At 40.3% G+C, this 27168-nt stretch overlaps 1 protein-coding gene and 1 long non-coding RNA gene across 2 annotated transcripts in view; one reads left to right on the top strand and one right to left on the bottom strand.

The window, feature by feature from the left end:
- LOC143664988 (uncharacterized) overlaps positions 1-18354 on the bottom strand; it is a 49473-nt gene extending 31119 nt beyond the window's left edge. The window contains exons 1-2 of the long non-coding RNA XR_013166702.1: positions 18150-18354; positions 15176-15522 (exon numbers count right to left, since the gene is read on the bottom strand). This is a non-coding gene — a long non-coding RNA (uncharacterized LOC143664988). The remainder of the gene's footprint in view (positions 1-15175; positions 15523-18149) is intronic.
- On the top strand, positions 13843-17078 carry IL9 (interleukin 9). The gene is made up of 5 exons (XM_077138519.1): positions 13843-13953; positions 14065-14100; positions 14186-14218; positions 15710-15841; positions 16968-17078. The coding sequence occupies exons 1-5, from the start codon at positions 13843-13845 to the stop codon at positions 17076-17078; spliced, it is 423 nt and encodes a 140-aa protein (XP_076994634.1).
- Positions 18355-27168: the final 8814 nt, after the last annotated feature.

Below are 27168 nucleotides of genomic sequence, written 5' to 3'. Positions count from 1 at the left end.
CAAATGAGATACAAGAGTTGAAAAAATTAATTCAGAATATACGAACAGACATGGAAAACTTCATCAAAAAACAAATCAATGAATTGAGGGAGGATATGAAGAAGGCAAGGAATGAACAAAAAGAAGAAATGGAAAGTCTGAAAACACAAATCACAGAACTTATGGGAATGAAAGGCACAGTAGAAGAGATGAAAGAAACCATGGAAACCTACAATGGTAGATTTTGAGAGACAGAGGATAGGATTAGTGAACTGGAGGATGGAACATTTGAAATCCGACAAGAAACAGAAATAATAGGGAAAAGAATGGAAAAATATGAGAAGGGACTCAGGGAATTGAATGATAATATGAAGCGCATGAACATACATGCTGTGGGTGTCCCAGAAGGAGAAGAGAAGGGAAAAGGAGGAAATTATCACTGAAAATTTCCCAACTCTTATGATAGACTTAAAATTACAGATCCAAGAAGTGCAGAGTACCCCAAAGAGAACAGATCCAAATAGACGTTCTCTAAGACACTTACTAGTCAGAATGTCAGAGATCAAAGAGAAAGAGAGGATCTTGAAAGCAGCAAGAGAAAAGCAATCCATCACATACAAGGGAAACCCAATAAAACTATGTGTAGATTTCTCAGCAGAAACCATGGAGGCGAGAAGACAGTGGGATGATATATTTAAATTACTAAAAGAGAAAAACTGCCAACCAAGAAGTCTATAACCAGCAAAATTGTTCTTCAAAAATGAGGGAGAAATTAAAACATTTTCAGACAAAAAATCACTGAGAGAATTTGTGACCAAGAGACCAGTTCTGCAAGAAATACTAAAGGGAGCACTAGAGACAGATACAAAAAGACAGAAGAGACTTCCGGAGAAGATGGCGGCTTAGTAAGACGCGCGGATCTTAGTTTCTTCCCCAGGACAGCTACTAGGGGAGTAGAAACGATACAGAAAGCGCCCAAAGCCACAACAGAGATAAAAAAGACAGCGTACCCCATCCTGGAATGGCTGGCTGGCTGAGAGAAGCAGCTCAGGTGAGATCACCGAGGCGCACGGGCCTCACCGGGCGGGGCGGCAAGTGGCCGGAGTCACTCCCTTCCCCCTTCCCGGGCCGGCTGGGAGAATTGGACAGGCGGTCCCCTGAAACCGCGGCGGCTGGCGCCCACACCACGCGCAGCCCCCCGGACCAACTGAGAGAATTGGATCGGAAATCCCCAGGCCGCGGAGAATGGTGACGGGTGGGGGAGGCCCCTTCCAAACCCATGACTCTCCGGGAATGTGCACTCTCCCGGGCGGGCCACTGCCGCTGGCGCCCTCCCTCCACGCTTGTCGCCCCGGGCCGACTAGGAAATTTGGACGGGCTCTTTCCCGGGCTGCGGCGGCCAGCAACCCTCCCTGCGTTCGGACCCCGGGCCGGCTCAAGCCGCTTCGGCTAGCGAACCTCCCGGACGGCGAGAGTTTTCCAAAGTTAAAGGTCCCACAGCACCTTTTACTGGTGGGACCCGCAGACAAACGTGTGCCACGAGCGCCACCTACTGGGCAGGATAAGAAAAACAGAACCCAGAGATTTCACAGAAAAATCTTCCAAACTTTTGGATCCAATACCCAGGGAAATCTGTCTAAATGCGCAGAGGCCAACAGAAGATAACGGATCACGCTCAAATAATTGAAAATATGGCCCAGTCAAAGGAACAAACCAATAGTTCAAATGAGATACAGGAGCTGAGACAACTAATGCTGAATATACGAACAGAAATGGAAAACCTCTTCAAAAACCAAATCGATAAATTGAGGGAGGACATGAAGAAGACATGGGCTGAACATAAAGAAGAAATAGAAAAACTGAAAAAACAGATCACAGAACTTATGGAAGTGAAGGACAAAGTAGAAAAGATAGAAAAAACAATGGATACCTACAATGATAGATTCAAAGAGACAGAAGATAGAATTAGTGATTTGGAGGATGGAACATCTGAATTCCAAAAACAAACAGAAACTATCGGGAAAAGAATGGAAAAATTTGAACAGGGTATCAGGGAACTCAAGGACAATATGAACCGCACAAATATACGTGTTGTGGGTGTCCCAGAAGGAGAAGAGAAGGGAAAAGGAGGAGAAAAACTAATGGAAGAAATTTTCACTGAAAATTTCCCAACTCTTATGAAAGACCTAAAATTACAGATCCAAGAAGTGCAGCGCACCCCAAAGAGATTAGACCCAAATAGGCGTTCTCCAAGACACTTACTAGTTAGAATGTCAGAGGTCAAAGAGAAAGAGAGGATCTTGAAAGCAGCAAGAGAAAAACAATCCATCACATACAAGGGAAACCCAATAAGGCTATGTGTAGATTTCTCAGCAGAAACCATGGAGGCTAGAAGACAGTGGGATGATATATTTAAATTACTAAAAGAGAAAAACTGCCAACCAAGACTCCTATATCCAGCAAAATTGTCCTTCAAAAATGAGGGAGAAATTAAAACATTCTCAGACAAAAAGTCACTGAGAGAATTTGTGACCAAGAGACCAGCTCTGCAAGAAATACTAAAGGGAGCACTAGAGTCAGAACCGAAAAGACAGAAGAGAGAGGTATGGAGAAGAGTGTAGAAAGAAGGAAAGTCAGATATGATATATATAATACAAAAGGCAAAATGGCAGAGGAAAATATTATCCAAACAGTAATAACACTAAATGTTAATGGACTGAATTCCCCAATCAAAAGACATAGAATGGCAGAATGGATTAAAAAACAGGATCCTTCTATATGCTGTCTACAGGAAACACATCTTAGACCCAAAGATAAACATAGGTTGAAAGTGAAAGGTTGGGAAAAGATATTTCATGCAAATAACAACCAGAAAATAGCAGGAGTGGCTATACTAATATCCAACAAGTTAGACTTCAAATGTAAAACAGTTAAAAGAGACAAAGAAGGACACTATATACTAATAAAAGGAACAATTAAACAAGAAGACATAACAATCATAAATATTTATGCACCGAACCAGAGTGCCCCAAAATACGTGAGGAATACACTGCAAACACTGAAAAGGGAAATAGACACAAATACCATAATAGTTGGAGACTTCAATTCCCCACTCTCATCAATGGACAGAACATCTAGACAGAGGATCAATAAAGAAACAGAGAATTTGAATATTACTATAAAGGAGCTAGACTTAACAGACATTTATAGGACATTAAATCCCACAACAGCAGGATATACCTTTTTCTCAAGTGCTCATGGATCATTCTCGAAGATAGACCATATGCTGGGTCACAAAGCAAGTCTTAACAAATTTAAAAAGATTGAAATCATACACAACACTTTCTTGGATCATAAAGGAATGAAAATGGAAATCAATAATAGGCGGAATGCCAGAAAATTCACAAATACCTGGAGGCTCAACAACACACTCTTAAACAACGAGTGGGTCAAAGAAGAAATTGCAAGAGAAATTAGTAAATACCTCGAGGCAAATGAAAATGAAAACACAACATATCAAAACTTATGGGATGCAGCAAAGGCAGTGCTAAGAGGGAAATTTATTGCCCTAAATGCCTATATCAGAAAAGAAGAAAAGGCAAAAATGCAGGAATTAACTGTTCACTTGGAAGAACTGGAGAAAGAACAGCAAACTAATCCCAAAGCAAGCAAAAGGAAAGAAATAACAAAGATCAGAGCAGAAATAAATGAAATTGAAAACATGAAAACAATAGAGAAAATCAATAAGACCAGAAGTTGGTTCTATGAGAAAATCAATAAGATTGATGGGCCCTTATCAAGATTGACAAAAAGAAGAAGCGAGAGGATGCAAATAAATAAGATCAGAAATGGAAGAGGAGACATAACTACTGACCTCACAGAAATAAAGGAGGTAATAACAGGATACTACGAACAACTTTACGCTAATAAATACAACAATTTAGATGAAATGGACGGGTTCCTGGAAAGACATGAACAACCAACTTTGACTCAAGAAGACATAGATGACCTCAACAAACCAATCACAAGTAAAGAAATTGAATTAGTCATTCAAAAGCTTCCGAAAAAGAAAAGTCCAGGACCAGATGGCTTCACATGTGAATTCTACCAAACGTTCCAGAAAGAATTAGTACCAATTCTCCTCAAACTCTTCAAAAAAATCGAAGTGGAGGGAAAACTGCCTAATTCATTCTATGAAGCCAACATCACCCTCATACCAAAACCAGGCAAAGATATTACAAAAAAAGAAAACTACAGACCAATCTCTCTAATGAATATAGATGCAAAAATCCTCAATAAAATTCTAGCAAATCGTATCCAACAACACATTAAAAGAATTATACATCATGACCAAGTAGGATTCATCCCAGGTATGCAAGGATGGTTCAACATAAGAAAATCAATTAATGTAATACACCATATCAACAAATCAAAGCAGAAAAATCACATGATCATCTCAATTGATGCAGAGAAGGCATTTGACAAGATTCAACATCCTTTCCTGTTGAAAACACTTCAAAAGATAGGAATACAAGGGAACTTCCTTAAAATGATAGAGGGAATATATGAAAAACCCACAGCTAATATCATCCTCAATGGAGAAAAATTGAAAACTTTCCCCCTAAGATCAGGAACAAGACAAGGATGTCCACTATCACCACTATTATTCAGCATCGTGTTGGAGGTTCAAGCCAGAGCAATTAGGCAAGAAAAAGAAATACAAGGCATCAAAATTGGAAAGGAAGAAGTAAAACTATCACTGTTTGCAGACGATATGATACTATACGTCGAAAACCCGGAAAAATCCACAAAAAACTACTAGAGCTAATAAATGAGTACAGAAAAGTAGCAGGTTACAAGATCAACATTCAAAAATCTGTAGCATTTCTATACACTAGTAATGAACAAGCTGAGGGGGAAATCAAGAAACAAATCCCATTTACAATTGCAACTAAAAGAATAAAATACCTAGGAATAAATTTAACTAAAGAGACAAAAAACCTATATAAAGAAAACTACAAAAAACTGCTAAAAGAAATCACAGAAGACCTAAATAGATGGAAGGGCATACCGTGTTCATGGATTGGAAGACTAAATATAGTTAAGATGCCAATCCTACCTAAATTGATTTACAGATTCAATGCAATACCAATCAAAATCCCAACAACTTATTTTTCAGAAATAGAAAAACCAATAAGCAAATTTATCTGGAAGGGCAGGGTGCCCCGAATTGCTAAAAACATCTTGAGGAAAAAAAACGAAGCTGGAGGTCTCGCGCTGCCTGACTTTAAGGCATATTATGAAGCCACAGTGGTCAAAACAGCATGGTATTGGCATAAAGATAGATATATTGACCAATGGAATCGAATAGAGTGCTCAGATATAGACCCTCTCATCTATGGACATTTGATCTTTGATAAGGCAGTCAAGCCAACTCACCTGGGACAGAGCAGTCTCTTCAATAAATGGTGCCTAGAGAACTGGATATCCATATGCAAAAGAATGAAAGAAGACCCATCTCTCACACCCTATACAAAAGTTAACTCAAAATGGATCAAAGATCTAAACATTAGGTCTAAGACCATAAAACAGTTAGAGGAAAATGTTGGGAGATATCTTATGGATGTTACAACTGGAGGCGGTTTTATGGACCTTAAACCTAAAGCAAGAACACTGAAGAAGGAAATAAATAAATGGGAGCTCCTCAAAATTAAACACTTTTGTGCATCAAAGAACTTCATCAAGAAAGTAGAAAGACAGCCTACACAATGGGAGACAATATTTGGAAATGATATATCAGATAAAGGTCTAGTATCCAGAATTTATAAAGAGATTGTTCATCTCAACAACAAAAAGACAGCCAACCCAATTACAAAATGGGAAAAAGACTTGAACAGACACCTATCAGAAGAGGAAATACAAATGGCCAAAAGGCACATGAAGAGATGCTCAATGTCCCTGGCCATTAGAGAAATGCAAATCAAAACCACAATGAGATATCATCTCACACCCACCAGAATGGCCATTATCAACAAAACAGAAAATGACAAGTGCTGGAGAGGATGCGGAGAAAGAGGCACACTTATCCACTGTTGGTGGGAATGTCAAATGGTGCAACCACTGTGGAAGGCAGTTTGGCGGTTCCTCAAAAAGCTGACTATAGAATTGCCATACGACCCAGCAATACCATTGCTGGGAATCTACTCAAAGGACTTAAGGGCAAAGACACAAACGGACATTTGCACACCAATGTTTATAGCAGCGTTATTTACAATTGCAAAGAGATGGAAACAGCCGAAATCTCCATCAACAGAAGAGTGGCTAAACAAACTGTGGTATATACATACGATGGAATACTATGCAGCTTTAAGACAGGATAAACTTATGAAGCATGTAATAACATGGATGGACCTAGAGAACATTATGATGAGTGAGTCTAGCCAAAAACTAAAGGACAAATACTGTATGGTCCCACTGATGTGAACAGACATTCGAGAATAAATTTGGAATATGTCCTTGATATCAGAGTCCAGCAGGAGGTAGAAACAGGGTAAGATAATGGCCAATTGGAGTTGAAGGGATACAGACGGTGTAACAGGACTAGATACAAAAACTCAAAAATGGACAGCACAATAATACCTAATTGTAAAGTAATCAGGTTAAAACACTGAATGAAGCTGCATCTGAGCTATAGGTTTTTGTTTTGTTTTGTTTTGTTTTGTTTTGATTTTACTATTATTACTTTTATTTTTTTCTCTATATTAACATTCTATATCTTTTTTGGTTATGTTGCTAGTTCTTCTAAACCAATGCATATGTACTAAGAAATGATGATCATGCATCTATGTGATGATGTTAAGAATTACTGATTGCATATGTAGAATAGTATGATCTCTAAATGTTGGGTTAATTTCTTTTTTTCCATTAATTAAAAAAAAAAAAAAAAGAGAACGGGTAATTGGAGCTGAAGGGATACAGACTGTACAACGGGACTGGATATAAAAACTCAGAAATGGACAGCACAATACTACCCAATTGTAATGCAATTATGTTAAAACACTGAATGAAGCTGCATGTGAGGTATAAGTTTTTTGTTTTTTTTGTTTTTTTTCTTTCTATTATTGTTTTAATTCTTATTCTGTTGTCTTTTTATTTCTTTTTCTAAATCGATGCAAATGTACTAAGAAATGATGAATATGCAACTATGTGATGTTATTAAGAATTACTGATTGTACATGTAGATTGGAATGATTTCTAATTTTTTTGTTAATTCTTTTTTTAATTAATAAAAAAATAAAAATAAAAAAATTAAAAAAATTAAAAAAAAAAGACAGAAGAGAGAGGTGTGGAGAAGAGTGTAGAAAGAAGGAAAATTAGATATGACATATAAAATCCAAAAGGCAAAATGGTAGAAGAAAGTACTACCCGTACAGTAATAACACCAAATGTTAATGGATTGAACTCCCCAATCAAAAGACATAGACTGGCAGAGTGGATTAAAAAACAGGATCCTTCTATATGCTGTCTACAGGAAACACATCTTAGACCCAAAGATAAACATAGGTTGAAAGTGAAAGGTTGGGAAAAGATATTTCATGCAAATAACAACCAGAAAAGAGCAGGAGTAGCTATACTAATATCCAACAAATTAGACTTCAAATGTAAAACAGTTAAAAGAGACAAAGAAGGATACTATATACTACAAAAGGAACAATTCAACATGAAGACATAACAATCATAAATATTTATGCACTGAACCAGAATGCCCCAAAATACGTGAGGCAAACACTGCAAACACTGAGAAGGGAAATAGACACATCTACCATAATAGTTGGAGACTTCAATTCCCCACTCTCATCAATGGACAGAACATCTAGACAGAGGATCAATAAAGAAACAGAGAATTTGAATATTACAATAAATGAGTTAGACTTAACAGACATTTATAGGACATTACACCCCACAACAGCAGGATACACCTTTTTCTCAAGTGCTCATGGATCATTCTCAAAGATAGACCATATGGTGAGTCACAAAGCAAGTCTCAACAAATTTAAAAAGATTGAAATCATACAAAACACTTCCTCAGATCATAAAGGAATGAAGTTGGAAATCAATAATAGGCAAAGCGCCAGAAAATTCACAAATATGTGGAGGCTCAACAACACACTGTTAAACAACCAGTGGGTCAATGAAGAAATTACAAGAGAAATCAGTAATTATCTCGAGGCAAATGAAAATGAAAAAACAACATGTCAAAACTTATGGGATGCAGCAAAGGCAGTGCTAAGAGGGAAATTTATTGCCCTAAATGCCTATATCAAAAAAGAAGAAAGGGCAAAAATTCAGGAATTAACTGTCCACTTGGAAGAACTGGAGAAAGAACAGCAAACTAACCCCAAAGCAAGCAAAAGGAAAGAAATAACAAAGATTAGAGCAGAAATAAATGAAATTGAGAACATGAAAACAATTGAGAAAATCAATAAAACCAGAAGTTGGTTCTATGAGAAAATCAATAAGATTGATGGGCCCTTAGCAAAATTGACAAAAAGAAGAAGAGAGAGGATGCAAATAAATAAGATCAGAAATGGAAGAGAAGACATAATCACTGACCCCACAGAAATAAAGGAGGTAATAGGATACTATGAACAACTTTATGCTAATAAATACAACAATGTAGATGAAATGGACAACTCCCTAGAAAGGCACGAACAACCAACTTTAACTTGAGAAGAAATAGATGACCTCAACAAACCAATCACAAAAAGAAATTGAATCAGTTATTAAAAAGCTTCCCAAAAAGAAAAGTCCAGGAACAGACGGCTTCACATGTGAATTCTACCAAAGATTCCAGAAAGAATTAGTACCAATCCTGCTCAAACTCTTCAAAAAAATCGAAGTGGAGGGAAAGCTACATAATTCATTCTATGAAGCCAACATCACCCTCATATCAAAACCAGACAAAGATATTACAAAAAAAGAAAACTACAGACAATCTCTCTAATGAATATAGATGCAAAATCCTCAACAAAATTCTAGCAAATCAAATCCAGCAACATATTAAAAGAATTATACATCATGACCAAGTAGGATTCATCCCAGGTATGCAAGGATGGTTCAACATACGAAAATCAATTAATGTTATACACCATATCAACAAATCAAAGCAGAAAAATCACATGATCATCTCAATTGATGCAGAGAAGGCGCATTTGACAAAATTTAACATCCTTTCCTGTTGAAAAAACTTTTAGGATAGGAATACAAGGGAATTTCCTTAAAATGATAAAGGGAATATATGAAAATCCCACAGCTAATATCATCCCTGTGGAAAAACTGAAAACTTTCCCCCTAAGATCAGGAACCAGACAAGGATGTCCATTATCACCGCTGTTATTCAACATTGTGTTGGAAGTTTAGCCAGAGCAATTACACAAGAAAAAGAAATACAAGGCATCAAAATTGGAAAGGAAGAAGTAAAACTCTCACTGTTTGCAGATGATATGATACTATATGTCGAAAACCCTGAAAAATCCACAGCAAAACTACTAGAGCTAATAAATGAGTACAGCAAAGTGGCAGGTTACAAGATCAACATTCAAAAATCTGTAGTGTTTCTGTACACTAGTAATGAACAATCTGAGGGGGAAATTAAGAAACAAATTCCATTTACACTTGCAACTAAAAGAATAAAATACTTAGGAATAAATTAACTAAAGAGACAAAGACCTATACAAAGAAAACTACAAGAAACTGTTAAAAGAAATCACAGAAGACCTAAATAGATGTTCATGGATTGGAAGACTAAATATAGTTAAGATGTCAATCCTACCTAAATTGATTTACAGATTCAATGCAATACCAATCAAAATCCCAACAACTTATTTTTCAGAAATAGAAAAAACAATAAGCAAATTTATCTGGAAGGGCAGGGTGCCCCGAATTGCTAAAAACATCTTGAGGAAAAAAAAACGAAGCTGGAGGTCTCGCGCTGCCTGACTTTAAGGCATATTATAAAGCCACAGTGGTCAAAACAGCATGGTATTGGCATAAAGATAGATATATCAACCAATGGAATCAAATAGAGTGCTCAGATATAGACCCTCTCATCTATGGACATTTGATCTTTGATAAGGCAGTCAAGCCAACTCACCTGGGACAGAGCAGTCTCTTCAATAAATGGTGCCTAGAGAACTGGATATCCATATGCAAAAGAATGAAAGAGGACCCCTATCTCACACCCTGTACAAAAGTTAACTCAAATGGATCAAAGATCTAAACATTAGGTCTAAGACCATAAAACAGTTAGAGGAAAATGTAGGGAAATATCTTATAAATCTTATAATTGGAGGCAGTTTTATAGACCTTACACCCAAAGCAAGAGCACTGAAGAAATAAACAAATAAATGGGAACTCCTCAAAATTAAACACTTTTGTGCATCAAAGAACTTCATCAAGAAAGTAAAAAGCCAGACCACACAATGGGAGACAATATTTGGAAATGACATATCAGATAAAGGTCTAGTATCCAGAATTTACAAAGAGATTGTTCAACTCAACAACAAAAAGACAGCCAATCCAATCACAAAATGGGAAAAAGACTTGAACAGACACTTCTCAGAAGAGGAAATGCAAATGGCCAAAAGGCACATGAAGAGATGCTCAACGTCTCTGGCGATTAGAGAAATGCAAATCAAAACCACAATGAGATATCGTCTCACACCCACCAGAATGGCCATTATCAACAAAACAGAAAATGACAAGTGCTGGAGAGGATGTGGAGAAAGAGGCACACTTATTCACTGTTGGTGGGAATGTCAAATGGTGCAACCGCTGTGGAAGGCAGTTTGGCAGTTCCTCAAAAAGCTGAATATAGAATTGCCATATGACCCCGCAATAGCATTGCTAGTTATCTGCTCAGAGGACATAAGGGCAAAAACACAAACGGACATTTGCACACCAATATTTATAGCAGCATTATTTACAATTGCAAAGAGATGGAAACAGCCAAAATGTCCATCAACAGACAGTTGGCTAAACAAATTGTGGTATATACATATGATGGAATATTATGCAGCTTTAAGACAGAATAAATTTATCAAGTATGTAACAACATGGATGGACCTTGAGGACATTATGCTGAGTGAGACTAGCCAAAAACAAAAGGACAAATACTGTATGGTCTCACTGATATGAATTGACATTAGTGAATAAACTTGGAATATTTCCTTGGTAACAGAGACCATCAGGAGATACAAACAGGGTAAGATATTGGGTAATTGGAGCTGAAGAGACACAGACTGTGCAACAGGACTGAATACAAAAACTCAGAAATGGACAGCACAATACTACCTAACTGTAATATAATTATGATAAAACACTGAATGAAGCTGCATGTGAGAATGATAGAGGGAGGAGGGCCGGGGACATAAATGAAATCAGAAAGAAAGATAGATGTTAAAGACTGAGATGGTATAATCCAGGAATGCCTACAGTGTATAATAATAGTGACTAAATGTACAGATTTTTAAAATATTTTTGCATGAGGAAGAACAAAGGAATGTCATTATTGCAGTGTGCTGAGAATAGATGGTAATTAATATTTTAAAATGTCACCTTATGTGTGAGACTAAAGCAAAAAATGTTTGTTACAAAATTTATATTTTGACTAGTGCATTTCCTAATATAACTTACTTAGATAGTTTGATTGAACACCATGAGTACTTGGAATCTTGGGTAGGACATGAGATTTTTTGGTTTGTCCAGAGTGATGCCCCGATGAATCCCAGAGTGATTCGATCAGTGAGTGGAAAAGTATTTGCAAAGCCCCCTTCGGGGAATGGTGAGAACGGAGAGAAATGCAACTTCCCCAAGTTGAATTCTTGATATTCTCACAAGCAGTGTGGACAACCAAAGCTATAGGCTAAGCCCCCAGTGTTGGGGTTTGTTCATATGAAACTTAATCACACAAAGGATAGGTCAAGTCTACTTAAAATTTAGGCCTAAGAGTCACCCCCAAGAGAGCCTCTTTTGTTGCTCAGATGTGGCCTCTCTCTCTCCAGTCAACACAGCAAGCAGACTCACCACCCACCCCCTGTCTACGTGGGACATGACTCCCAGGGGTGTGGACCTTCCTGGCAATGTGGGACAGAAATCCTAGAATGAGCTGAGACTCAGCATCAAGGGATTGAGAAAACCTTCTTGACCAAAACGGGGAAGAGTGAAATGAGACAAAGTGTCAATGACTGAGAGATTCCAAACAGAGTTGAGAGGTTATCCTGGAGGTTATTCTTATGCATCAAGTAGATATCATCTTGTTATTCAAGATGTAATGGAGAGGCTGGAGGGAACTGCCTGAAAATGCAGAGCTGGGTTCCAGTAGCCGTGTTTCTCGAGGATGATTGAATAATGATATAGTTTCACAATGTGACTGTGTGATTGTGAAAACCTTGTGTCTGATGCTCCTTTTATCTACGTTGTCAAGAAACGAGTAGAACATATGGAATAAAAATAAATAATAGGGGGAACAAATGTTAAAATAAATTTAGTTTGAAATGCTAGTGATAAATGAAAGTGAGGGTTAAGGGGTATGGTATGTATAATCTTTTTTTTTTCTGTTATTGTTTTATTTCTTTTTCTGTTGTCTTTTTATTTCTTTATCTGAATTGATGCAAATGTTCTAAGCAATGATGAATATGCAACTATGTGATGATATTGAGAATTACTGAATATATACATAGAACAGAATTATATGTTAATGTTTTTGTTTGTTCTTAATTTTTTTTAATTAATAAATAAATTTTTTTAAAAAGCGCTGCACCTGGGAGCCAGCCTTCACAGGTCAAATACAGATTCTTCTGCTTCCCCACTGTGCGACTCCAGGGAAAATTACTTACCTCTCTGTGCTTCAGTGTTCTCATCTGTAAACTGAGGGTGATAGTACATTTCCCATAGGGTTACAGTGAGGGTAATACAGTCCAGTGCCTAGTCGGCTTTTGGGTCCATACCTGCAGCCTCACTAATGAGCTGGGGAGCTAAGCTACAGACAGTGCTTTAAAAGATAAGCAATGGGGATGACAAATTGGTACCTACCCCATTAGGGAGTAGGTGCAGATTACATGGGGGAGTTACATTAAGAGATAAGAATGGTATATAGTAAATGCTCAATAAATGTTAGCTATTGTCCCATATAAAGCCCTGAATTTCTATTTGATGTCCCATTATGCTCCATAAATTCTCTAAAGAGACTAAGGAATCCCTAAGGCTATTTTTAAGAGTGTCTATTGCTGCATTCTAAGTGCTTAGAGTTGAAGAAATCCTCCTCCAGAGGCTTGGACAAAGGAATACTTCCCAGATACCCTTGTAAGAGGTGAGGAATCTGGCCCCAGTCTTGAAAGCCATTTCAAAGAAGGTTGCAATTGCTAAAAGTAAAACCCACGAGACAGAAACACTATCCTGCAGCATCACTCATTCCCCCTGTACTACAGCCCCCATGACAGGCGCGTCTCTCAGTATTTCCAATAATGCAAAAAGGGAAACTACAGACTTGCTCTTTCATGGAAAGTTCTCTAACTCTCACAACCAGAATCCCTGACTTAGAAAAAAAAATTATGATTTTTAAGATCTTTAACTTTCCCCCCAGCATTTCAACGCCCAACTTTTGAAGAGCATCTTTTCTGAGGAATGATAGCTGTCAAGTGACTCAGTTTGATTTCTTTTTTCCTCCCCATTTTGAATGACCCAAACTTACAGAGAAAAAGTGGGCCCTTGGTATCAGTTTGATGTCAGGGTTTTTCCATGTTTGAGATTTAAATACGACCCGATTCACAGGCATCTGAGGACCAGCCCCAGCCCCGCGGAAAGATGCTCCTGGTGGCAGTGCTCGCAGTCCTGCTCCTGAGCCCCACGGGCAGCCAGCAGTGCAACACCACTCCGGGGATCAGAGACGTCAGCCACCTCCTCCAAAACCTGCAGGTACGCTCCACAGGTGGGCGTGGGCAGGGAAAGACAGCTGCTGCTGTCTTGAAAGGCCGGAGGATGAAAAATCACACCGCTCAATAGGTTTCCTGTCTCTTTGCCTGCTAGGGACATCCGCCTTCGAAATGCAACTGCAGCGACAACGTGAGTGAACGCTCTTCTAAGAACTTTCAAAATTCGTTTTAAGTTTCACGTTTGCCATCTTCACTCTGCAAATTCTCTCTTGCAGGTGACCGACTGTTTGTGTCTTCCCATCCCTTCTGTAAGTACCATGAAAGCATGCAATCTTGATCTTGTTCGTAAATGAACATAAATTGCTTTATTTAATTTTTTTAAGAAAGAAAGTTTTAATTGCAATTTTTACAGTTTGCTATTTCCTTTTAAAACCAGGCTCTTGAAATTCTATACTATATAAGTTTCTTTATATTTCGTTAGCTGGTTGCTCCTAGAGAAATTTGAATGATTTTTCAACATTTTTAGAAGAAGCGTGAATGTCTTTTAGCTTAGTGGCCATGCACGTAATGAAATCAAACAGGAACTAAGAGTATAGTCAATGATAGAGTTCACATCACACTGCTTTCTAGGATTTGCCTATAACTCCAGGTTTGGGGAACACTGTAAATAAACTGACAACTTGATCCCACCCCAAGCATAATCCAGATCCTAACCCTAGCCTAAGCCTAACCCTAACCCACAACCTAACTCTAATGCCATCGCTACATTAACCCAAACCTAACCGTGAGCCTAACACTCACATTAACATCGTCTCTTTCAAAAACCGAGTAATAATAATATCTTTCATCTGGCATAGACTATTACTTTCCCTGAAAGTCTGCTTATCTATGTGCTCTATCTTCTCCCCCCTCTCCTCCCCCCTCTCCTCCCCCTTCTCCTCCCCACCTCCTTTTCCTCCCCCCCCTCCCCCTCCCCCTTCCTATCTTATCTAGCTGATTGAGGATAGGTATTTCAGGGTTCTAAGGCTGGAAGGGTGGAGCCTCTGAGATCAAAGGAAGTGGAAAGGGCTCTAAGAAGGTCACTCTCCACTTCGGCAGCAAGAAGGGGCAGCAAGAAGGTTCTGCAAGAAGGTTTGATGCCATCGTTCCTAACCCAGGTGTCATGTGGACAGCAGGAGGCACGTGGCTGGGGGAGGGAGGCACTGAGCCAGCCTGCTGTGCTCTCCTCGTCCTGAAGCCAGGCCAAGGAGAGTCAGGCTTCTCACCCCCTCTGAAGCCAGACATCGTGCTCCACCAGGATTCATGTCTTAGATGAGAGTAAGGTGGCTTCGTAGGAGATGCCACACATTTATTACCACCTCCCCTGGCTCCTCTGTTCACAATCCATGATTTGAGTTGCTGCTGAAAGTCCGGCTGTATTCCGAGTTGGCCCTTCCTTTCAGGCTGGTGTGGAAAGGTCTTCCTTTCTCTGCATTTTCAAATCCACAGTTACAAGACTTGGAACATAGGTGGACATAAGTTGAAAAGAAGATGCAAGATGGGCTATTTTCCAGAGTTCACAGCCTCATGTTCTCCGGATGGAACATTCTGGAACTATCTCCAGGGAGTGACACTGTGGAAAAAATGATCGCACTTTGAAATATTGAAGATCATTTTCTAGACTGGCAAGGAGCCTGAAAATAATGCACATTTAGGTTACATTGGTTAAGTTAAAACAGTGTCTGAAATCATTCTTTTTGTAATTCGTTCTCAAAGCCTGTCCAGAGTGTTTCTTTTCATAAATCCTCATTATTTACCAGGACAACTGCACCACACCATGCTTCCAGGAGGGGCTGTCACGGATAACCAACACCACCGTGGAAGCAAAATTCGTCCTGATTTTCTATCGGGTGAAAAGAACGGTTGAACGCCTACAGAAGAAAAAGTGCCACGTGAGTGTATTTTGTTTTTATACGTGACATGCTATGATTAGTGACTTTTTATGCGAATGCTGATGCCATATCTGTTAGAATGAGACAGGATCATAAGGTTGGAATTGGTGGTTCCAGATTGATAAGGGATAGCTAAGAAGTTGCATCAGAAACATGGAACTGGAGTGAGATCTGCTCCAGATGACCCGTCGTCCCCCCTAGGTGTAAAGGGCATTTTAAAGTCTGCTGAGACTGATGCGACCATTGACTTCTCTTCACTTACTGAATAATGAAAGAATCCATCCTGGTTATCATTAGAAGCCAAAACCAAAGCCACGCAATTCTAAATTATGCTAGAGATTCGATTTTCTAACTGAATGGATGTTGTGGCCTACAAGTTAAACGACATATTTTTTTCAGTTGGCAAAGAAGCTGCTTAAAGGGAAGCGTGCTCAGGTGGAGGCTTGCCGCTTGCCCTAAACGCCCTCCTGGTCCCCGGCCAGATGGGGAGGTGTGGGGCCTCTGCTGGGCACCTGCTTCTTGAGCATCTCCACGAGACCACAGAAGGCTGGAAGCCCCTGTTTAGTTGCAAGTCAAATAAGAAATGTTTAGCTGCAGGTCAAATAAAAAATGTTCACCTCATTGCGTTTCCACCATCAACAGCAGCCAGTTCTAAATGTTCAATATACACCGTTTCATTGAATACTTACTTTGGGGACAGTTATTAGATTTACTGCCCCCACTTTATAGAGGATGAAACTGAGGTTCAGGGAGGTCAAAATATTTGCCTAAGGCTCAACATTTAATAAGGGGCAGAATTGAGATCTGACCTTGGGTCTGTGTGACCCCAATGGACCCATTCAGCCAGTATGCTATGCTAGCCTTAGCAGGACAACCAAAAAGAGATAATGCCACCATTTTAGGCCTCAAAGAAATCTAAGAAAAGCTCTCCTCTACTGAGGAGATTTCAGGTCTTCTGACAGGGCCACAGAAGCCAGCCAGTGCCACTATCCACACAGAATGCCAGTCCAGAGTCTCCCCACCCCCCTCCCCACCCCACTGCACCCCTCTGTGCTCTGGAGGGCTGGTCCCTGAGGCTGCAGCATGGTTCTCGTCACTCTGTCCTCGCCCATTCTTATTCCCACAGTTTTTTTCCTGTGACCAGCCATGCTATCAAACCACCGCAGGCAACACGCTGACTTTTCTGAAGAGTCTCCAGGAAGCTCTCCAGAAAGAAATGATGGGTGGCAGAGTATGAAGACCAAATATTATTTATTGTATTTATTGAATGTAAGACGCCTCCTCTTTAAATTGTTGCAATTAAAAAGTGAAGTAGCTACTCTAAATCGGGAGCCGATGGCACCATGTGCTTTAAGTTTTATTTTTTTAATTTTGGAATAAATATATATGAAAAAAAAAAAAAGTCAGCCGTTCTCTAGGTGCTTCCTCTTTGCTTGCAGCTCTCGGCGCCATGAGAGCTCCAACTTCCCTGCGCAGGCAGGCGGGCCAAGGACTCCCGTAAAAATTATCCGCAGACTCTTGGTCCCGGAAACCGTCCTGCGGTTACACGCGCCTGGGCTGGGCGGGTGGAACGCGGTCCCGCGGGTGCCCGCGGCCGGGGTGGCCCATCGGGTCCGGGGAGCCGAGGCACACGGGAACCTGTCCGCGGGGGTGGGGGGAGCACGGGCTCTGCCAAGGGGTGCGGAGCCCTGAGAACCCGAGCGCGCCCCTGCGCTGGGACGGGCGGCTGCTCGCTGCGTCTGCTAGGTGCAGACCACTCAAGAAGGTGGGCGCGGCCCAATTTAGGAGGAGGGAAGTGCTTGAAGCTAAACCAGAGAACCCCGTGGAGAAGCCCCTCGGGGGCACGGCACGAAGCAGGGCTCGCACAGAGAGCCATCTGCAGACAGACGCCCGCCGCGGCTCCCATGGGGGAGACTGAGGGAGGCGTGAACCTCGCGGTCTGAGCGGTGCTGGGGCCGCATCTGGCCTCTCGCCGCAACACCGCAGCCTGCCCCCCACCCTAAGGCTCCCCAGCGTTTGCTGTTCGAGCGCGTTAATTGTTGACTGCCTCTCCTCCACCAGTGCCAGCTCCCCGAGGGCGGCAAACGGTGTTTTTTTTGTTCACTGCTGCCTCCTACGTGCCTGCACCGAGCCTGGCACCGAGCCTGGCACCGAGCGGGCGCCCTGTAAATGGTGGCAGAATGGCGGAGGCTTTGTGATGCACAGGCAAAGTACAAACTCGGGTCTAGGACGGGACTGTGCACCCCTGGAGAAGAGGCGGTGCCCGGAACACAACCCAGACTCAGAAAGGGGCTGTTCTTGCACATACCTCCAGGCGGGGCCCAGGTCTGGGTGCAGGCGACCTGGCCACTCCGAGGGGGCAGCTGCCAGCCACCAGCTACTGGCTCCCCTGGCTCTGTGCGATGGGCGGGGCTGGAAGCAGCGGGAAGGTTAGGGTCTGGGGATGGGGATGGGGCTGGGGTGTGATAATCTGAATGGCCTTCTCCCCTCCACCTGAAGGCTTAGAAGCCTGAGAGCAGCTGTCTGCTTTTAACGGATAAAGTCCACTGTGAAGCAATCTACTTTTTAAGAATTGTCAAGGTCAGAACTGCTTTCCCCTCCCTGTTGGGCTAGACTGTACTTGGATACTTTTGATCACAATAACATGGGAAGTTCAGCGCAAAAAAGATACAGTGCTTCAAAAGGCTTTGCTCAGCTTAAAAAAATTTTTTTTTAATTTTTAATTTTTACTTTTTTAATTGTATAACATATATACAAAGCAAAGAAAGAAAACAGCAATAGTTTTCAAGGCACTCTTCAACAACTAGTTATAGGACAGAGTTTGTCATGGGCTACCATACCATTCTCTCAGATTTTTCCTTCTAGCTGCTCCAGAATATAGGAGGCTAGAAGAAATAAATATTTTTTTTATCATCACAATCAACTCTTTAAATATTTTCTTTTTGTGTGAAAAATAACCTGTACTCAAAAAAAGCAATAGATTTCAAAAAGCAGCACAATTAGTTGTAGAACAGGTTTCAGAGTTTGGTATGGGTTACAATTCCACAAGTTTAGGTTTTTACTTCTAGCTGCTCTAAGATACTGGAGACTAAAAGAAATATCAATTTAATGATTCAGCAGAATCATTAAACACTACATTGTTAAACCCTACTTTCTGTAGGGTGACATCCAATCATAGTGGGGTTTTTTTGTTTGTTTGCTTTGTTTTATAATAATTTTTTAAAAAAATTATCACAGTTGTAGGTTTATAGAAAAATCACGCAGAAAGTATGGAGTTATATTCCAACCCCCTCCCCAGTTTTTCCTATTATTAACAAATATGTTAATATTTGTTATGTTAATATGTTAATATTTGTTAATAAATAATAAATAAATAAAAATATGATTGCTCGGCTTTTATTTTCTATCAGGTTTTTTTTTTCCTATCAGTTTTAATGTTGAGCAATTATTTTGGTGCGGCTAGCATTGCCAACTGCCCTTGGCCAAAGGTGGAATTGTCCAATGACCTGAATGGCCCTGGCCTCTGGAGTTGCATGGATCCCTCAGCAATGGGGCATGACAGTTTTGCCTGCTGCCTGCAGCCGAGGCACCTAGCAAAGTGGTGATGGACGAGGGGTTTTTTGTGGCTGCATGGGGACATCCAATCATAGTGGGGTTTTTTTGTTTGTTTGCTTTGTTTTTAAATAATTTTTTAAAAAATTTATCACAGTTGTAAGTTTATAGAAAAATCATGCAGAAAGTATGGAGTTACCATATTCCAACCTCCCTCCCACTTTTTCCTATTATTGACATTTTGCACTGGTGTGGTGCTTTTATTATAACTGATGAAACAACTTTTATTATAGTTATACTATTAATAACAGTCCATAGTTTACATTAGGGTTCACTGTGTTGTACAGTTCTGTCTTGCTTTTAAAAATTTTATTCTGGTAATACATTTACAACTAAAATTCCCCATTGTTTAACCATTTTCAAACATACAATTCATTGGTCTGTGGGTTCCCAGGAACCGGGGGCCTTCCCTCCCCAGCACTGGCCACTGCAGGTCTGGCATATTGCAAGTACTGAGAAAAAGTCCTATTGAATCAGAAAATCTGCATGATATGCACTGAGCACTTACTCTGGAGGTACTAAGCATGCATTATCTCACTTAACCCCCTAAGAACCCTAGAACGCAGTTACTATTATCTTTGCTTTAAAGTTGAGGAAACCAAAGCTCAGAAAATTAAATGACTTTTCCAAGATCCCACAGCTGATAAGGCTTAGAGCAGGTGCCAAATCCTTGCCCTTTCCATCTAGCTCTTTTCCTTTTCTGCTTATATCAAGTGTGATAGCCTGAGGGTAAAATGGATTCACCCGATAATATGGGTTCACGCTTCCTTATCCAGAACCCTTGGGGCCAGGTAGGTTTCAGAACTCAAACAGTTGAACTTTTAGAAAGTTCGTGCACACCTAGTATCTGGCTGCTGTTGCAGAGCCTGGGGCAGTATTCTCTAATTAAACACATTCCTATTCTGAAGCGAAACACAGGCACATTCATGTGAAGTGATCAGATTTTGCAGCCAAATGAATCTCAAAAATCTTGAGTTTTCAGAGCTGTTTGGATATCAGAATTGCCATGGGGGTTGCAGACCTGCATTAACAAAGCAGCATTTCTCTTTCTTTAGTTCAAGCCCCATTAAAGAATTGGAGGGAGGACATCCTCTGAGGTACTCTTTAAAAGTTCCCAGGGCTGCAACTCTGCAAGTGAAATCATTGCCCTCCCCCCTACGTGGGACGTGGCATCCAGGGGTGAAAGACTCCCTGGTGATGTGGGACAGGACTCCTAGGGATGAATCTGGCCCTGGCATTGTGTGATCAGCAATTCCATCCTGACCAAAAGAGGGAAAAGAAGCCGGACTTAAAGTATCAGTGGCAGAGAGAGTTCAAATCGAGTTGAGAGGCTACTCTGGACATTACTGTTAGGCAAGCTTCAGTTAGACCTTGCTACCTATCATAACCTGCCAACCTCCAACCAGGACCATTCCAGCCAATTCTAAAGAACACCTAGGGCAACATACAAGATTCCACAAGGGCTCCATTCACTAGAGTAACTTTCCAGAAACCTACAACCTCCAGATGGGTCCCTGGACCAGATAAGTCCTGAAACTTAGAGGGCCCAGCCTCTCCATAACATCAGATAGCTCCATCTCCCTACTACATATTAGTGACAGACCCCACCAACATGAAAATTTTAGAATCGCCATAGCCTAAACACCCCTAAAGAGAGGGATAGAAAGATAAAAGGTAACGGTGGAGTTATACAGAGGAGATAGGATTTAACAAATGAATATGAATGCTGGATCATTACATTGATATTTCTTTTAGTCTCCAGTATCTTAGGGCAACTAGAAGTGTGTTCTAGTTTGCTAGCTGCCAGAATGCAATATACCAGAAACGGAATGGCATTTAAAATGTGAATTTAATAAGTTGCTAGTTTACAGTTCTAAGGCAGAGAAAATGTCCAATTAAACAAATCTATAGAAATGTCCAATCACAGGCATCCAGGGAAAGATACCTTGGCTCAAGATGGCCAATGAAGTTGGGATTTCTCTGTCAACTGGAAGGGCACATGGAGAGCACAGTCACAGTTTCTCTCTCATCTGGAAGGGCACATGGCAAACACGGCGTCATCTGCCAGCTTCTTCTCCTGGCTTCCTGTTTCATGAAACACCTCGGGAGGCATTTTCCTTCTTCACCTCCAAAGGTTGCTGGCTGGTGGACTCTGCTTCTCATGGCTATGTTGTTCTGCTCTGCTCTCTCTGAATCTCTTTCTTTCTCCAGAATGTTTCCTCTTTTATAGGACTCTAGAAACTTATCAAGATCCCTCCAAATGGGTGGAGACACATCATCACCTAATCCAATTTAACAACCACTCTTGATTAAATCACATCTCCAGGGAGATGATCTGATTACAGTTTCAAACATACAGTATTGAATAGGGATTATTCTGCCTTTACGAAATGGGATTTTGATTAAAACATGGCTTTTCTAGGGGACATACATCTTTTCAAACCAGCACAAAGTGAAAACCTAAAATTGTGGAATTGCAACCCATACCAAATGCTAAAATATGTTCTATAACTAATTGTGGTGCTGTGCTTTGAAATTTATTGCTTTTTTGTATATATGTTATTTTTCATACACACACAAAAAAAAAGAAAGAAAAAAGTCGATTGTGATGTTAAAAAATATTTAAGCCTTCTAGCCTCCTATATTCTGGAGCAGGAAAAATGTGAGGGGATGGTATGGTAACCCATGACAAACTCTGGGATCTGTCCTGTAACTACTTGTTGAAGCATGCTTTGAAAACTATTGCTTTTTTATTTATTTGCTTTGTATATATGTTATACTATACAATAAAAGAGTTAAAAAAAGGTACTACCCACAATTGGGTGAGTCACATCTCCATGGGAACAATTAAATAACTCCCACCCAGCAATACTAAATGAGGATTAAAAGACATGGCTTTTCTGGGGTCCTCAAATTCAAACCAAACAATGACCAAAATGTCAAATTTAAAAACTTTTTTTTCAGTTCAAGCCTGCACTTTCTTATAACAGGTGTAATTAATCATTAATTTTAATGTCCTTGTTTATATTTTCTGCAATATGTACAATAAATGTTTCTTGTTAAAACATGAAAAAAAAAGAGAGGGTATACATTGCAAGAGTGTAAAAGAAGATGAGAATGAAAAAAAGATTAACATATGATAAATTATTTATAGTATACAAGTGAAAAGTAGAAGTCAAATTTCTGGTCATGATATTGTTGTAAATATATAAAACGGAATATGTATGCAATGGTAACGATGAAAAAAAATAATCTGAGTAGATTTTTTTGTCTTGGGTGTTTGTTTTCATAAGAAAGTAACATTGGAAAAATGAAATATATATATCTCCTTGTTAAAATCAAATAAATACATATTAAAACAGAAAAAAAAAAAAGAAAGAAAGAAAGAAAAGTTCCTAGGCTGGGTGTCTCCAGGCGGGGCCCAGCCTTTTACAGCTCAGCGAGGCATGGCACGTGGTGAGTCCAGGTGGCAGCTGCAGCGCCTTTCCCTCTCCTCTCTTCCCTTCCCTCTGAGTTTTCTGAACGACAAGCCCCAGACAAGTCACATTTCACAATGTGGTTTACCGCTTGCAGCAGCAGGAGACACCCACCTCAGCAATGCTCAGCCCCAGCAGGAGATCACAGCAGATTGTTTGAGAACACGACCTGGGACCATGATCTGCTGGAGACGGGCAGAGAGATGAGATGCAAAATCACCGCCACAGATTAATCACCAGCAGAGCTTGGTGGTTTCCCTCAGCTTTTCTGCAAAAGTCACTTTGCCCACAGGATACACCCCTGCAGGCAAGCTCAGAGAGGATCTGTGGGGCCACAATGAGGTGCCCTGTAATTACTCTTCCCGTGTGCTGGGAGAGTTGGCATTTATCAAGAGGCACTTTTGTTTGTCATGAGAAAGGGGAAGAAGAATAAGTGACACTTATTGAGGGTTTTCTTTGTACCGGGCACTCTACTAAGCCTGTTTTGTAGACTGTCTAGTTGGGTCCTGGTAGTTAGATTCAGTTGTCAACTTGCCCAGGTGAAGGTGCCTAGTTCTGTTGCTGTGGACATGAGCCAATGGTAGGTGAACCTCATCTGTTGCTGATTTACATCTGCAGTCGACTAGGAGGCGTGCCTGCTGCAATGAATGATGTTTGATTTAATTGGCTGGTGCTTAAATGAGAGACTCAACGTAGCACAGCCCGAGCAGCTCAGCATACCTCATCTCAGCACTCACAGCTCAGCCCAGGCCTTTGGAGATGCAGAAAGGAATCACCCTGGGGAGAGTTGTTGGAACCCAGAGGCCTGGAGAGAAGGTCAGCAGAGTTCACCCACCCTGTGCCTTCCCACGTAAGAAAGAAACCTCAGTTGAAAGTTAGCTGCCTTTCTTCTGAAGAACTAAAGAAATAAATCCCCTTTTATTAAAAGCCAATCCATCCCTGGTGTGTTGCATTCCAGCAGTTAGCAAACTAAAACAGGTCCTTACAATACTATGATGTAAGCATATAAGTATTGGATGTAATTAGGTCACAGATGAGGAAATTGAGGGTCAGACAGTTTCCATAACTTGGCCAGGGGCATACAGCTCACAAGTAGTGGAGCCAAGATTCCAGCTCAGGTAAATGACTCTAGAGTCACATTCTTAAATCCAACAAACAGGATGGCCCATCCAGCTTGCCAGGCCCTGGCAGAGTTTTACAAAAGATTCCCGACCAGTGCATCCTTCTGCTAACCAAAGCCAAGCCCAGGTACATCTGGCCTGAAAAGTGGCCCGTCTGCCCATCCACCTATCCATTCTGAGGGAGGAAAATATCATGAAGTCTCAACCCTGCTATTCCTTTGTTTGCTGAGCTACACTCCCTACCCTGCTCCCCTCATCCACCCCAAACGTGTCTTCCCTGCCTCTGAAAGGGAAACCTCGGCAGAAAGGGAAAGATAACTCAAAGAGGTTAATTCTTCTAATATTACTTTGAAAAAACACAACAGGGCAGGCCACGGTAGCTCAACAGGCAAGATTGCTTGCCTGCCGTGCCAGAGGACCCGGGTTTGATTCCCAGTGCCTGCCCATGTTAAAAAAAAAAAAGAAAAAACACGACAGTTTTTTATTGACCTATAATTCACATACCACACAATTCACTCATTTAAAGTGTACAGGCCAATGGTTTTTAGTATATTCACAGGGCTGTGTGACCATCACCATTATCCAATGCCAGAATATTTTCATCAGCCCCAGTAGAAATCCCCTACCTATGAACACTCATTCCCCATCCCACCTCCGACCCCCAGCCTGAAGCACTACTAGTATATGTTCTGTCTCTGCAAATTTGCCTATTCTGGACGTTCCATGTAAATGGAATAGTGATCTTTTGTGTCTGGCTTCTTTTACTTAGCATGGTGCTTTCAAGATTCAACATGGTGCATACAACATTGCACATGTTGTACCACGCATCAGCCCTTCATTTCCTATCGTCCTTTTACTGATGGATAATATTCCGTTGTATGGCTATACCTAATTTTGTCAGTTAATGAACACTGAATTGACCCCTCTTTTAGGCTATTATGTATAATACTGCTATGCACATTCAGGGGAAAGTTATTGTGAGAATGAATGCTTTTCATTTCTCTTGAATATATACCCAGGAGTAGAATTGCTGAGTCACATGGTAACTCTATGTTTAACTTTTTGAGGAACTGCCAAACTGTTTTACAAAGGGACTGCACTATATTACAGTCCCACTAACAATGTACAAGGGTTTCAATTTCTCCACATCTTTGTCAACATTTGTTATTGTCCATCTTTTTTATTATAGCCATCTGTGTGGATGTTAAGTGGTATCTCATTGTGACTTTAATATTTCCCTAATAACTGATATTGAACATCTTGTGCCTGTTTTCCATTTGTATATCTTCTTTGGAGAAATTTCTGCTCAAATCCTTTGCCTGTTCATACATTGGATTATTTGCCATTTTATTGTTGAATTGTTAAGATTTCTTACACTGGATACAATCCTTATTCAGGTATGGTTTGCAAAAATACCTCTCTCTTTCTCTAAGCCCAACTCTGCGAGTAAAATCATTACCCTCCCCCCTCCCCCAACGTGGGACATGACATCCAGGGGTGAAAGTCTCCCTGGCCACGTGGGACATGACTCCAAGGGACTGACAATGCCTTCCTTACTAAAAGGTGGGAAATAAATGTAACAAAATTAGGTATCAGTGGCTGAGAGAGTTCAAATTGAGTCCAGAGGCTATGCTGGTGGCTGCTCTTACACAAGTGTCAGCTAGATATTGCTAATTACCAGGGTTTGCCAAACTCCAACCAAACTATTCCCACCAACCCTAAAAAACACCTAGGGCTTCATCTGAAATTCTACAAAATTTCACACACTAAGATTATTTTCCAGAAACCTACAGCCTCCAGTGAGTTTCTAGGCCAGATAAGTCTTGAAACCCAGAGGGCCCAGCCTCTCCAAGAACATCAAATAGTTCTACCCCCCTATTCCATATTATCAACAGCCCCTTCCAACATGAAAAAGTTAGAATGGGCATAGCCCAAATACCCCTAAAGATAGGGAGAAGGATCAAAGGAGAAGGACGAGTTATAACAGAGAAGGCAAGATTTCACAAATGAGTATGACTACTGAATCATTATATTGATATTTCTTTCAGTCTCCAATGTCTTGGAGCAGCTAGAAGGAAAAACCTAAAATTGTGGAGCTGTAACCCATACCAAACTCTGAAATCTGTTCTACAACTACTTGTTACAATGTACTTTGAAATGTATTGCTTTTGTATATATATTTAACAATAAAAAATGTTAGGGAAAAAAAAAGAAAAATGTGTCCCCATACTGTGAGATTCTTGATGGTATCATTTGCAGCACTGAAGTTTTTAAATTATAATCTAATGTATTTTTTATTTCCTCACTTGTGTTTTTGGTATTGTATCTAAGAAACATCTGCCTAACCCAAGAAAATTTACTCCTATGTTTTCTTCTAAGAGTTTTTTTACATCCTACATTTAGGCCTCTGAACTATTTTGAGTTAATTTTTGCATAGAGTGTGAGGGGGAGTCCAGCTTTACTCTTTTTGCACGTGGCTATCCAGTTGTCTCAGAATCATTTGTAGACAAACGATTATTTCCCCCAGAGGTCTTGGCACCTTTGTCAAAAATCAATTGGCCATCCATGTACGAGTTTACTTCTAGATTCTCAATTCTATTCCTCTGTCTCTCTGTCTGTCCCCATACCAGCACCACACTGTATTGATTACTGTATCTTTAGTAATTTTGAAACCAGGAAATATCAACAGGGAACACTTGCAAATATAAATTTTATTAAAGTGTCTCAAGTGACTGCAGGAATAGTCTCCAAATTGATCTACAGATTCAATGTAACACCTATCAAAATCCCAGCTGGTTTTTTAACAGAAATTGACAGGCTGATCTTAAAATTCAGATGGAAATGCAGAGGACCCAGAATAGCCAAAACAATCTTGAAATGGAAGAACAAAGTCAGAGGGTTCATATTTCCTGGTTTCCTGCTAGCAAACTAGAACATCATCTTCCCTATATTAAGTCTTCTGCTTCACTACAGGGACTGTCTTTCCATTTACTTAATTTGTCTTTAATTTCTATCAATGGTGTCTTGTAGTTTTCATGTACAAGTCTTGTAATTCTTTTGTTAAATTATAACTGTTATTTTTAATTCTATTTTAAGTGAAATTTTCTTTAAGTGGATT

Source organism: Tamandua tetradactyla, chromosome 20 (assembly GCF_023851605.1).
Source record: "Tamandua tetradactyla isolate mTamTet1 chromosome 20, mTamTet1.pri, whole genome shotgun sequence".
Lineage (NCBI taxonomy): Eukaryota > Metazoa > Chordata > Mammalia > Pilosa > Myrmecophagidae > Tamandua > Tamandua tetradactyla.
This window is presented reverse-complemented; position numbering and strand designations above follow the sequence as displayed.

What these genes read in the sequence shown, in the direction of transcription:
- IL9 (XM_077138519.1), top strand. Translation starts at nt 13,843, where the DNA reads ATGCTCCTGGTGGCAGTGCTCGCAGTCCTGCTCCTGAGCCCCACGGGC. An exon ending in TGTGTCTTCCCATCCCTTCT is followed by an intron (nt 14,219 to 15,709) that starts GTAAGTACCATG and finishes ATTATTTACCAG; the next exon opens with GACAACTGCACCACACCATG. An exon ending in TACAGAAGAAAAAGTGCCAC is followed by an intron (nt 15,842 to 16,967) that starts GTGAGTGTATTT and finishes TTATTCCCACAG; the next exon opens with TTTTTTTCCTGTGACCAGCC.